The 14,665-nt window shown below is 45.5% G+C and overlaps 1 protein-coding gene across 2 annotated transcripts in view; it reads right to left on the bottom strand.

Annotated features, from left to right (window-relative positions):
* The window catches only part of pot1 (protection of telomeres 1 homolog), a 53,141-nt gene that overhangs the window by 22,071 nt on the left and 16,405 nt on the right, over nt 1-14,665 (bottom strand). For both annotated transcript variants that reach the window (XM_076733902.1, XM_076733901.1), the window contains 7 exons: nt 13,599-13,687; nt 10,145-10,252; nt 8,976-9,050; nt 6,301-6,427; nt 4,271-4,401; nt 3,791-4,084; nt 787-942 (listed from right to left, as the gene is read on the bottom strand). In XM_076733902.1, the coding sequence (XP_076590017.1) occupies nt 787-942; nt 3,791-4,084; nt 4,271-4,401; nt 6,301-6,427; nt 8,976-9,050; nt 10,145-10,252; nt 13,599-13,687 (980 nt within the window). The remainder of the gene's footprint in view (nt 1-786; nt 943-3,790; nt 4,085-4,270; nt 4,402-6,300; nt 6,428-8,975; nt 9,051-10,144; nt 10,253-13,598; nt 13,688-14,665) is intronic.

A 14,665-nucleotide genomic window follows, 5' to 3' on the forward strand; every position in this document is an offset into this window, starting at 1 on the left:
GGGATTATGGAACAAAGGACCAAACGCACGAACTCAACCGAAAACTAAAAATCCTTTTTCCACATTCCTGTTTCCACCAGATCCAAAGAACCATGAAGATTAGACAAACTACTCTGACGATGACGGATTAAAAAACCAGAGCAGTGTTTACACACACTCCAGGAGACGGAAAACTGCAGTACTACCCCAGAGCAGGGGCTTCTTTTGGACCAGGAATTAAATGTAGACACTGAGTCCTCTGAAGGAAAGTATCACCGTCACTGCTGTTGGGCCGCTGCAGGAAAATCGTTAGCATGTCAGTGCTACTACACAAGTTTTCCAGCCACAGGAAATATCTGCACATAAATGGACGAAGGGACCGATGAGACTTCGTAATGTCAAACATACACTGATGGTTTAAATCATAAAAGGTCGTCTTCATGGATTTTGACATTCCTGCTGCTTTTGTTGAGAAACTGAAGGGTTTGTCATCGCTGCTGTTTTATCTACTGTGGTCTCTCAGTGTCACCATGACAGACCAAACCTGAAGATGTTCTGGTGTCATTTAGGGATGACTCGGCCCTGCTCTGCCCCCTCCTGGATATGTGTTTAACCATCAGGGACATTATAATAAGTGTCTATTTATGCTTTCTGAGCAGGCTTTTGGATGTCTATCCCCAATGTGTCTTCTTCTGTGTTTGACATGAGTTATGATGCAAACGCCGTCAATAAGGTGCTGAATTAATCATAATCTCAACATTGAGCCCAATATTTTAACCCTGAGCTGCAGTGAATGTAGTTTCTGACCTTCAGCTGTTTGGCGAACTCCACGTGGTTGTCGTAGACGAGGACGTTAGCGATGAGTTCTTCCCTCTTTTTAGAGAAGGAGCACGGCCCCTCCGTGGCGTTCGGCTCGACTATGACCTTCAGCAGAGTGTGAGGACACCTGGTCCCGTCCCACACCTGAAAAGACACGAAAACATGACAGACAATGATACTCACGAGCCAAAAAATGTGGAATGTGATGACACATAACACCAAGAACAAACAGGTTTTTATTTCAAATGAAGGGAAATCTTAACGCTACGGCATAAAATGATATTTTCAGATTCTCCTTCGTCTTTTCATTTTTTGTATTGCCATTAAGAAACCATCATTGCCATCCAGCAGGTTAATGGGATGCATGACTTCACGACTGGAGTCACTGAATAAAGAGTGTTCAAGAAGCTGTTTTCAGCAGAGAGGAGAGAACGACGTGACTGTGCTGTGGAAATGCAGGTTAAACTGGATTTAATTCCAATACCCCTCAATGGTTTTGGACCAGGCCTTTATTTGAGACTCCGCTGTATTTCAGTACCAGGTTTCATTTGGGAATTTACAGCAAACAAATGAAAGTCACTCAAAGTTCGTGAAAGCTAACCTAAGCCTAACCTTAACCCAAGTCTTCACCCTCAAATTCAATCATTTCCATTATGGGAATTTGCCATTTGTCCCCATAAGGAAGGCCAGTCCCCACAATGTGACTGTGTACACACATTTATGTCCCCACAACATGAGTAATACATGACCACAAACACACACGAAGTTCATCACATCATATAAAAATCCACCGCTGCCATAAAACATCGTGCTCACTGATCTGCAACACTGTCCACAACGGTCTGAACACCAAGAGCTAATAAAAGAAACGCTGCCACATGATAAATGGTATGGAAAAAGTCTGTAATGCCTGATAAATTTATATTGTCTCACAGTACATAACGTCATAGCAGCCAAGCCCATTTCTCCATGAATTCCACTCACCTCCATCACTGGAGTGAAAGCAGAGAGATGAAGACTCCTCAAACACAGGAGTAGAAACTGGAACCAGTGACTGTTCTGTGTTTTTGATTGATTTGATGTACTGCTAAATACAGATCACCATTATTTTCTGTCAACTGACCTATCGATCAATACATCAACTAACTCTTTCAGCTCTAAGCTCCACGTTAAATCTACACTACGATGTGACCAACTCTGAGGTGAAGATGACCGCGGGTGCTTGAGGAAAGGTCTACGCTTCCTCGAACAACCTTTTATGATTTGGAAAGCATCCCCTCCTGGTTGCATGAGTCGTTGTGTAACAGCAGGCTCAAAGCAGAAATCAGCGAGAGCAGAATGGCAGCAGACCAGCAGTCGCTGCCAAATCCTGCTCAGATTTATCTCATCTATCAGCCTCACTGGCAGGAAACCAGGCGCCACTTACAGCCTCATTTCTGTTCTGAAAACGGAGGCGGCAGGTAAAACAGCTCAGGACCCAGATAAAATACATGAGCCCTCCTCCCACTGAGGCCAACTGACTTCACTGCAAGACAGATGCAGACTGAAGGCAAACAGCTCCACTATCCCAAAGGGAAAAAGGCAATATGAACTACTTAAGCAGGTGAGAGGTTTTAAAAGGAACCGTGGATGGAGGAACAAGGAGGAAACAAGACAGCAACGCGGCTACATAACAAGGCGACAAGTCACATTAACATCAACAACAGGAAAAAAACAGGTGACTACGGGTAATAAAAACAAGACGGTCGGAACAAATGGAGATAAGCTGACAGTAAACAGCCTCCAGGGAAGCTTCCCGGTGAGTGTGAAGCTGCAGCGTGAACGCACACTGTGGAGATTCTGTGCTGTTTATTAGCAGGAAACATCACAGACTAAAGATTAACTTCAGCCTCAGATCCACTTCACTCGCCTCTGATGTTGAATCTATTCAAATTAAATCCTGGAGTCAAATATGATAAAAAAAAACGTGGCTTCTGTTCTGTCACTACTGGTGTATTTAGGTTTAGGAACATATGGAACGCAGGACATGACCGACTGAACCAGTTTGCTGGTTCTGGTGCCCGCTGCCTGCAGCCACGAGGGCGTCCATTATGACGATGAATTTTCAGATGCCCCCTCGTTCAACTCGACCACTTTTCAGAGCCAGAGAGGATCAACAAAGGCCAAACGCCACCCGCAGGGTACGCTTTGCAACGACAGAGAGGGGCAGCGGCGTGATGGTTTGAAGGCTTGCCTTTGATTGACGATCAATGGATCCATCGCTCGCCGAGCTGAACTGGATCCTGACACATCGTAGTTTGTAGACGACTGTTCAAACAGTCGCCTCGCTCACTAAATACGTGGCCTTCACTGTGAATACTGTAACCTGTTCATTTCAATGAGCTTCATGTCATATTTCCTTTATCGTTCATGGACGCGCTCGTGGGTGAGGTGAGGCAGAATCAAACCTGTTACCACTGCAGGAAAAGGGCGTCTGGTTCAAACTCTTTGGATCTATATTTTCTAAAAACACCTGTTTGGAACATTCCACAGGTAAACAGGCTCACTGGTAACAGGTGAGAGGATCATGACTGGGTATGAAAGGGGCATCCTGGAAAGATGGAGCGAGGTTCACTTTGACTGGAAATGATTTCCTCTGTTTGTATTTACACTGGACACAGCGTCCAACCTTTCTGGAAGCAGGGTTCTGTGTCAGCCTCCGACGAGCTGCTTCACAGTCTGTCACACTGTGTAAAACCCGCTGAACACGAAAAATGAAACCATTCTGCAGCACTCTGAATTCATCGACCTGCAGAAGTGATGCAGACTTCACAGCAGCTTCAGGCTCATCTATTCTACCACCACCTGTGGAAAAGGTTCAGTGCTGCTGCTCTTGTGTCATTCGGCTGCATGAAGAACACGGACACAGTCTGGCTCATTAAGGCGCTGGAGAGCGCCGTGTTTGATTAGTAATTCAACTTGTTAGTTTCCTCTGCAGCTCTTCGTGGCTTACCCTCAGCAGGGTGCAGGTGGTGTCGATGGGAGCTTTGGCCAGCAGCTGGCAGGTCAGGTCGAAGTAAGACTTGGGCTGAACGGCAGACAGGGGGATTGTGGGAACCTGAGGGAGGAGGGCCTGGCTGGCGGCCCAGGATCGCAGCTCCTCCACGGTCCGACGGTCCGACGGGTCGAAGTGGAAGGAGCGGCTGGAGGTCCTCGGCTCCACGGGTCCACCCACCGCCCCGTCGAATGTCACCACGGAGAAACCGAAGGTGTTGACCAGCGTGACGGAGTCGTTGAAGAGCTGAGTCTGCACAGAGAAACGAGGAATTATTCATCCCTGAAGTATTTAACATTCACTTATCTCAAAGTGACATAATCTCAGGTGAAGAACTTTGGTGGTTTCATTCCATAACTTCCATCCTTCAAAACTACTAACAAACACGTACATTTTCAGTTTCATAACAAAAGACATGGATACTAATCCAGACTGCACCTTGACTCTGTGCATGCGGATGATGTCTCCGACTTGAAAGATTTTGGGATGGTCTTCCAGCTTCTCACAGAAGATGGTGCAGCTGATCTTCTGGTTGGACTGATCGGTAATCTTCAGGCTGGAGCAGAAGTCTGTGGAGAGAAGACCTCCTGTGGTTACAGCCGAATCCTGCTTTGTGACGTAACCCCACGTGGAAGATGTCAACTTCGGTCTGAAGGTTTGTCACCTGTACAAATACAGGTGATGCTCCCGCTCTCACCCTTTGTGAACATAAATAAATACCGACCATCCATACCATAATACTTAAAGCCCACAAGAACCCTCAAAGTCCACAAGACAGCCGCACATCCAACCCAAACAACCAAACAGTGAGTGAGTGAACGTACTGTACATATGTTCCATCTACAGTGCACACGGAAATACACACAACACAGTATTTACAGTGTGTTGTGAGTATTTATAGTGTGTTGTGTGTACTTGGCTGTGTTGTGAGTATTTATACTGTGTCGTGTGTACTTGGCTGTGTTGTGAGTATTTATACTGTGTCGTGTGTACTTGGCTGTGTTGTGAGTATCTGTCAAACTGACGTTGTGCGTTTGTGTTTTGTGTATTTGCGTCTTTTCACAGTCGCAGTGCGTTGAGATCGCTCGGCCATCGTAGATCAGGATCAAACATGCACAGAGACTTTCAGCGGAGGATTTCACACTCTCGGACAACTTGTCGAGGATTTTAGACATCGTACTTGTCGAGTCTTCAGGGCCAAAATAACAGTGTGACTCTTCTGTTAGTTCAGTTGGAGACGGTAAAGCTGAGCGGGACGCAGAGCTCGACGCAGCTGGTCACGACGGTCATTCCAGCGAGGCTGCTCTCTGCGTTCACTCTGTCACTGTCGGGTCAGACGGACTCCTCTCACATCTTTAAAATACTTTAAAGGACGCTGAAAGTATCCAAGCAGATGACGACAAAGTCACACAGCTGATCGCCCTGTGCCGCGTGGCTGCAGGCTGACTCAGACTGAAACGTCTGCTGTTTGCCGTCTTTCATTATTTCCATGGCTCTTCTTCGGTAGCTCGCCTCTCTGCGCTGTGCGGTATCAGCTGCAGTGTGTTAACGGGGAAATGAAGCGGATGACTAAACGCTGCTCCAGAGGTGCAGTGGATTTGATTAATGCAGCTTCCTGCATGATGCTGATGAGGACTGAAGCTTTTAAAGCCTGTTCAAACCCAGACACTCATTATGAGACGATCAACACGTAAACTGAAAATACACTTTGCCATCCCACTCCTCTCCACACCTTTCTGAGCGCGTTACAGGAATAATCAGAGACATTTCCATCTAAAAAAAGGGAAAATCTCTGCTTTCACTCAGCACTGATCCGGCTTTTATCACTTCATGAAACATTTTCGCTTCTTTTCTGTCTGTCAGCTCATTTCTGTCTCAGAGGAGGTGATGTGGTTTATGTTCCCACTTTCTTTTACAGAAGACGATCAACATTTTTAAACAAGCCTCTAAAAATGTCTCAGACACAGCCGCCGAGCGTCCCGACGCCTCTGTCCAGGGTGCTGAAAAGGCTGAAACTCCTTATTTGTTGTATATTATTGGATTTTTTTTTATAAAATTCTAACATTTTGGTGAACCTACTGCCTATTACGCAATATTTTCTAACAATATTACTTTGACTTTATTCTTGAAATCTCAGCAGTGGCCATGATATGAATCATATTAGAGCACAGACGTGTTGTTGCTCCACCAAACTGAAATGTCTCAACAGCTGCTGGACTGACATTCTCATTAGCTGTACTATGTGTTTGGCGCCAAATGCTAGCATGCTAACATGCTAAACAAGATGATGAACATCGTAAACATTGCATCTGCTGAAATTAGCATGTTAACATTGCCAGTGTGAACGTGTTAGCATGCTAGTGTTAGCATTTAGCTCAGTGCCTCTCCGAGCACCGAGCATGGCGGCAGACTCTGCATGTTTTCAGTCATTCAGGCTTCTCTTCCGGGCTGTCAGGTTCAGGACTGACCTGTGCCACGGCTCCTGAACGGCTGCTTGAAGAAGACCACCACTCCGTACACGTTGACCACGGATCCCGCCTTCAGGTCGTCCAGTCGGACGTACGTGTATTTTGGGGCCTTGTTCGTCCTCGAAACCTGAGCGGAGACAAAGCGGCGTTAAAACGAGGCCCCAGCAGCTCAGGTGAGCATGCTGTGTTACTGCACTTTAAAATACATTACATTTATTTGGCAGATGCTTTTCACTAAAGCAACTTAAATCCTCACTCCCTCCCACACACCCACTCGGAGGCAGTCAGCGTGTGATAAGACACTGTGGGGTTCAGACATCTCGAATGACAGACAGATCTTCCACCAACATGTTTAAAAACTGGCCAACAGGCAAACTGCTGTAATCTGACAACATCCCTTAACATGTGTGATGATGCTGAGGAGAGGGGGCAGAATCAGGCAGGGGTTTCATCATTTACTCACTTTACACTTTCACAGCAGCTCATGTGTTAAACCACATGTAATTTCACAGTTGTCACTACATTCGCTCGGGTGTAGTCCCTCGTCCATTCCTGTGCATAATATCACCTCACTTATCATTTATCAACACACTGTCACAGCAGGAGTCCAGCTGCTCTCTCCTCTGCTCTGTTCATTTGCTGCTGTGAGCTAACGATGAAGCTGCTGTAGATAGCACAAAGTCACTTCCTGCGTGAGTGTCAGAATAAATGTGCTGTAATGTGAAGGCTGAGCTGACAGTGCGATGAAGCAATAAGGGCCGAAAACAATCAACTTTTCACTGGAAGAGAAAAGAAATCCATCTGCGCCGTTAAGCCCTTTCAGTTTGGCCTGTACTCAGCGAGAAGGACAAGATGGAGGTGAGGCCATGAGATGTAGGCCAGCAGTTCAAGTCTCACAAAGATCTGTCCATGTTTGTCTCCTCCTTCACGTCATGTGGACATGCAGATGTTTGATCACAGCAGCTCTGCGCTGTTTGTGAAGCATGTTCAGCACTGCAGCAGTTACATTACATTTAAAAAAACCTGGATGAAGACTTTCTGTTCCAGGCGGTGCGTTGCATCCATCATCACAGCGTTATTACTGCTAACAGCTGTCACACCTGCATGCTAACATGCTAACCGAGGTCTGCTAAATGTTAGGAGCGTCGCAGAAGTCTGCTCAGAGCAGCCGACCTGCATCTGTCAGCGTTTCCTCAGTCACACGTGACTTTCAGCTAAAGATCTGAAAAATGAGCATATGCTCAGGAAAGAGGCACGCAGACAGAGGCCGTCTGCCCAACATTTATTCCTCCCAGCACTGCTTCCACGGTACAAAACAAGCCCAGCAGTCCCAATCAGCTCTTAAACTCAGTCTTTAGACTTTGATCGGTGGCTTTTGAAAACATTTAATCTCTCTTTTTTAGTCATTTTTATTCTGTCTGTTGCATTTATTCTGCTTTTCTCCACCTCACCAGTACTCCGTCACAGGCTTTATATGTGATTGTCTTCAGTATTCGGGATGAGCCACTGTGCAGCTGACTTTGTATTTCACTCAGGAAGCCGAGGCTAGTTAGCATAGCTTCCGAATGTCAGCACTGATTCCCACTGGATGTTTCCAGTCATGTTATTTCAACACCTGCTGAGTCACTGGCAGCGCTCACACACTCCACGCTCTGTTCATCCCGCACTATGGAAAAGACGGGAGGCCAGCTGGCGTTAGCGGCCTCTCTTTCATGGCCACCACTGTGGTGATGGCAAATAACCAGACAACCAGCATTCACAGAAACGGGAAGTCCTGCAGCCTGCGATGTGTTTTTGACCGATGATTTGAATCATGAGAAGGTGCAACATACAGCAGGGAGAGCGCCAGTCACAGACGGTACCAAAGCAGGGTTAACAGCATCAGCCCCCAGCTGGCTCTCTGCCTGCGTGCTGCTGGCACTGACGGAAACAAATCAACGTTGGGACAAAAAATATATTTTTGGGGGCAACATGACAAAAAAATAAATGAAATTTTCTTTTTTTTTAATCACAATGTGACTCAAAACAAACACTGAGGAGATACTGATGAAGTGACACATTAGCAAAAATGAAAACTACTTTTCACCAAAACTGGCAAATTAAAGCACTTTTTTACAATTTCAGATTTTAGGGAGTCTTTAATTAATTTATATCGAGGACTGTGTGAGTACATTATGGAATAATTAAGGTGTTTTGAAGCTTTTTACAAAATTTTTGTCTGGTGGTGATTGAGTTTGACTTGTTTGTAATTATATATTGCATAATAAGAAGTAAAATTATCTGTAATATTTATACAAAAAGTCATGTTATGACAAAATTCATGATGTTCTGAATAAGAAAAGAAGATAAAAAGTTGTAATTTCCCTGCAAACAGTCAGAAACAGCGTGTAGACACCCAGAGGAAAGTGTGTTTGACAACATGTCAGGTTTTTCTCCTGAAATGTTCCGAAGCGTCTTCTTCTTCTGTACTTGAATAATAAGATCATAAAGTTACTGAAAGCTGTGAGGTTTAAAGACACTCCTCTAACCGTCCTCATCACCAGGGTCTGCTGAGACCCTGATCCAGCGGAGGTGACTCCGAGCAGCCAGCAGCTGACATGAAGCTTCCTGACAGATACAAGACCTGCACAACACACTCCAGCAGCCTCTTCAGCTAACCGGCTCACGACTCTGACCTCAGTGGAGAGCGCGGAGCTCCTCTTGACGGCCGGTGGGGATCCGGGGTCGGGAGGAGGGGGCGGACGGGACACCTGAGGGACGAGGACAGAGAGGAGACATTAGAGCAGAGGCCACTGCTGCTGGAGGACAAATGACAGGGAGAGTGAGGAAGTGAGGGCAGTAGAATAATATCAGAAAGAACCACTGTCTCAAAAAGAAGTAATGCTGAGTGAACTTCACCTCAGAACACAACAGACTTTAATAAAAGAGTGAATCTTATTTCTCTACGCTCAGCCAATCAGCCTGCAGCAGCCTCTATCCTTCAACATCCACACTGAGCTTTTTGACTCTGAGCATTTTTAATACAGTTTTTGAATTTTGGGTATGTTGATACTTGAAGCTGTGAACTCCAATAAATATAAATACTGGAAATAAAGTTTTGAAATGTGGTTCACAGCCTGTGTCGGCTGGAAATGTGAGGAAGCGTGCTGTGTTGTGTGTGTGGTGATGGTTGAGCCTGCAGGTGAAACATGAGGAGGATGTGAAATTCATCAGCAGGTAAACAGAGACACGTCTCCAGGTGGTCGTGTTGATGTTGTGTCTGTCTGACGGAGACGCAGAGTGAGAGACGGCCGGAGATGAGAAGACATCATGCTCTGACGCACCGTGACAGCCTGCAGACTGGATTTAGACACACGTCTGACTCCTAACCTACACCTGAGTCTAACCTAACCCTTAAAACCAAGTCTGAGCGCTCAATCTCTCTCTGGTTTGGACAAGAAATGGCTTTTAATTTTGCAGTTGATGGACTAAAACATGCAGAACAATCAGAACGTGGTGCTGTTTTAACGTGTACTGTGACTGAACCTGAAGTTAGCTTTTGAGCTAACACTACATGTCTGTTAGAACACACTGTGGTTGATCTGTTTGCTTTCAGACCACAGACTGAACCAGGGTTAGCTTGGAAGTGGACTGAGACCCTCCTCCTCTCAGTCCAGCTGTTTAGTGTGCACCACAGTTTGATTGACAGCTTTCACACCAGCTCAAACGCACTTCAGGCGAACACAGCAGAGGTTGTTTTAACCAAAGAGGCCAGATGTGAAAGGCCCGACAGCGCAGATGAACCGTGAACGACAGACTGAGAAAGGGCTTATTTATATAGACTCAGATTTAGAAAAGTCCTCACGTAAACACAGGCGTCGTCTCCTGACAGCAGCAGGTTAAAGGGGTGCAACTTGTCCTTATGAACTGTGGGAGACTTGCCCACAGTGAAGCCAGAGGCCACCACCACATCCTGCAGGAAAACACAAGATAAACAACAACAAGCAGGGAAATCAGGGATTAGAACTGAGAGAGCAGAGAGAGATAAATATACATCCTTCTTCCCAGAGGGAGGACAGATTGAAGCAGCAGATGCAGCGTCCTGGGAGACATTAAGTAAGACGTCACAACAAGCCGCCGATGATAAGCTGGTGTGAAAAGTGGAGATTGTCTTTTGTTTGGCATGTCAGCTGCCCCCGAGACGGCTTGAAAGCCTGACAAAGGGACGGCAGATAGTCTGAATAATCACGTTACAGAGACACACAGCCTGACAAGAACTCTGTGATCTACAGCCGAGCGTGGCGGCTCAGCCTCTGATGGTTTCCTGACTTCACCGAGCTTTGCGGCGCTCTGAGTTCCATCAACACGCCGCCGTAGGGAAACCAAAAGCACAGTGAGATGCTGCCGACAGAGGATTATCCCTGATGTGTTCACTGTCCCCGCCCAGGTCAAAAACAGACTCGCTGCTCTGCAAACAGCATCACAGCTGCTGCCGTGCACAGATGTGCACAGATGTGACAGTATCAGAGGAACTTTGTGAAGTTCAAGGGGGCTGCAGGAGGTGAACTGTCACACCGGAGGCCTGACACACGAAGAGCCGAGCGAGCAGAGCTCAGGATAATCTATTCTTTGAAGGAAACCTTAAAGCTGTAATCCTTAAGATTTCAGTCCTGGTCCCAGAAATCTGGAGGTGGAATTCACTCGCTGAGCAGCTGCTTTGTCAGAAACAACAGAGGAGCCACTGCTGACAGATACGCAGCACTTCCTGTGGCTGCTTCACAATAAAAGCCACCTTATGTTTCACCAGTTCAACGCTTTGAATGCGACGCAGCAGCAGTTTAAAATGCATGAGCAGAAACTTCACGCGGCTCTGGTTCATCTGGAGGTGACTGAACGCTAAACTGTGACTTCAAATGAGATCAAATTCCAAACTAAAGATGGATGACATGCATGCATTGTTTCCTGTTAATCCTGCGTGTGAAGGCGGCCTGAATCTAGCACAGGAGGCTCCACCAGTGACAATGAAAGCTGTTACTGAGAGAACAATTCAGTATTCGACACTCAGTAATCAGTGAATGCGAATGTGCAGAAAAAATACTGTATAATAAAAATAAGGTGTGATTTCTTGAAAACTGAAGGATTTTCTTACGTTAATCACTGTGCGTGTACTCGTGTACTGCGATCGCTTCAATTGCTCTGTGCAGCTTCTGTCTTATCCTACTCTGATTTTGATTTCATTATTTCACTTTAGCTTTAAACTATTTAAGTTCCCCATGTATCTGCACCTTTTTAAGCTGCTGCTGTGAAACCCAAATGTCCCATCTGGGGGATAAAATAAAGGATCATAAAAGACAATAAAGGATCATCATCTTATCTTAAAGTTAAGGGACAATTCCAGTTTATTACAACTTGGCCCATGACTCTCCATATCTACCGTTAAATTAGACACTTTACATGATCCGGATAAACAGACACTACAGATTTTTCCTCCTCATTTTTTCGCAGGATGTTCAATCACTTCGAGCCACGGGAGGCTAAACACAGCTCAGCTCACGTCTTCAAACACACAGTATGGAGATGAATTCATCATCTCCCACATCGTCACACCCATCGGCTGATCGCATGTATCAATCAGCTCTTTACCTTATTCAAATCACAGATTTTATGATGCAGAAAAATCCATTTTCCACAGACACACCTTCCAAATATCCAAGCCTCGTTTTTAATGTCAATAAAATAATGCATCCTCATCAGCATCACATGAATATTCATTGAAAAAGGCTTTGAAAGGTTCTTCACTCACCCTCTCACATGAAAGGGCTCAAGTAAGTAACTTCTCCAAACTCCTCTCTGCATGCCAAGGACACTTTCTCTGCTCGCAGTTATTATCTAATCAGACAAATACGTCAAATGCAATAAGTGCCATGAGTCGTATATTATTCCGAGCACAGTGATGGGTTTGGGGGAAAAGCAGAGTCGGTGAAGTGTCTCAGTGCGACAACAAGCTGAGCACTAACAGTAAAAAGCAGTTTATTAAATCAAAAAAACAACACAAACACAAAGCCTGATTGACAGTCGAGGTGAAAAGCTCTGCAGCTGTCCATTAAGACGATGTCGAGGAGAAGAACGTGACACGTTAGTTCAGATCAGAACTCAGAAAACCAAATCTAATCATCACAATCAGCGTTACATCTCATCATGATATTCTGCCTCCTTATCGCTCATTAGGCAGAATTAAACTGCCTCACACACGGTCTGACTACTTTTCATTAAAGGACGTCTAAAGAGGACAGTAACAGGACGGCTTTGCTCAAACTGGATTTTCTTTTCCTCTCCTGGGAAATCTGTTGCACCGATGTTTTTTCTCTGTCATCTGCAGTGAAAGCATGAAGAAACATGCAGCATTTTCTCAAACAGTCATCTTTATATATTCAGCAGCACACAGCGGAAGAAGCTAAATTAGAAAACAAATGATTAGTTTTGGCTGTCTTTACATTTAAAACTGCGGCAGAACTGCTTACTGGACGGTCGAACAGCTTTGAAAACGCCTTTCACATTAAAAGCATACTATCAAAGGTTGTGCACCTTGAGAGGCTGGAAGGATTTTAATGTGACGTGAGTCGTGTTAGCTTTCAGTGAGATTAGCTTAGCAGTGAAAACAGCAAGAAACGACGGAATAATCAATGAATGAGAATCAGGGTGAGAGTGACAGGACTGTGCTGACTGATGGACGTCCTGCTCAGGACACTGTACTGAATTTATCAAGACAACAGCTGAATGTGGAGGAGGTGTTTATCAAGAGCTAATCGAAATGGAAGCTGCTTAAAAAACAGGGAGGCTCCTAACTGAAATATGACGAAACATGTTTAATACCAAACAGACAACAATTAGAAATAAAGGTCCGTCTCTAATATAAGCCTGTCTCAAAAAAAACAAGACCGGAGTTTCTCTGAAGGTAAGATAATAAAATATTCTGGCCTCTTCATGAAGTATTATGGGATATCCAAAATAAGTTGGAGCTCTCTGTGAAGGTGACGAGTGTTTGAGATCTGCACCGGGAAAAAAAAACAAAAAAAAACACACCACCTCGTCTGTTATCACTCAGGTGACGCGAAGGAGATGAAAGGAAAGCGAAAATAACTCAAACTGTGAATCACAAGCAGAACGCTGTGGGCCCGTGCACGAGCACCATCACACCTCCATCCACGCTTTGTCCCAACAGCACGTCTGCACACAGCAACGACAGATTCACGTGATTCCTGTATGAGGAGGCAGCGCTCACGATGTGCGGCGAATGTATTTCCTTCAGGTGAACCTACCCCTTGATTGACAGCTTGATTGAAGTCCTTGGCCAGCGCTCCCAGCAGGACCACATTAATGGACGACATGTTTGGCTGGGAATCTTCTTCTGCAAAACAGACGCAGAACATCTTTTAAAACTCGAACAAAGGAAAGATGGAGGATTCGACGTTCAGAAAGCGAATCCCTTCCAAAAAGAAGGCTTGAATTTTAAGGTGGATCTCTGAATATTTCCACATTTCTGTTGCTGGGTTTTGCCAATTCTGCACACTTTCTAGGATCTTGGTCATGGAAAATCGGAGCCCCTTGTTCCGCATTAGGCCTGTCGCGTCCTATTAACGAGGAGTACCATGAGATGTGTTTGTAAAATGTGTGGTCCTGTTCATTAGCGGCGCCTCCAAAGCCTCACAGCGACACATAATTAGAGCAGTAAGGCAGAAACATCTGTGGGTTAGAAGGAAGTTGTGCTGCTCAACCCAAAATGCTTCCACACATCACATCTCAGATGTCTGGTGTCACGTGAGCGTTACTGACAGGACATGAGCTGGTCTCATCGGTCTGAACAAACTGGATTAAACTGGGAAACACAGCAGCATCAGTCAGGTTCAGACAAACACAGAATACATCTCTGCAGAGACACACTGCACCAGAACGCTCGAGAAACCGACAATACAGGAGAGGTGGTCCTGCTCAGCCTGCAGCTGGAGACACAGAGAGTTTCAACGAACAGTAGGAAAGATGTCCCCGCCACAATAAGAGCCTCAGCTCTCTGTGGCTTTTTAATCAGGCTGCTCAGAGATAAGAAGGCCAGAGACAAGACGACAATGAGACAGAGTGGCCTCCGTCTGCTTCTACAATACAGACCAGTTAAACAGCTTAACACACACACACACACACACACACACACACACACACACACACACACACACACACACACACACACACACACACACACACACACACAGTGAAACGCTCCACACCATCAGCTCTGCAATGCTGCCTTTAAGCCTCTCTTAGGCTCACAGTTTTGGTTTTACAGCACATTCAGCGTCTGGTCAACTGTCGCCGTTTCCAGCTGCTTTCAGCA

The sequence above is a fragment of the Chaetodon auriga genome, chromosome 6, assembly GCF_051107435.1.
Source record: "Chaetodon auriga isolate fChaAug3 chromosome 6, fChaAug3.hap1, whole genome shotgun sequence".
In the NCBI taxonomy this organism is placed as follows: Eukaryota; Metazoa; Chordata; class Actinopteri; order Chaetodontiformes; family Chaetodontidae; genus Chaetodon; species Chaetodon auriga.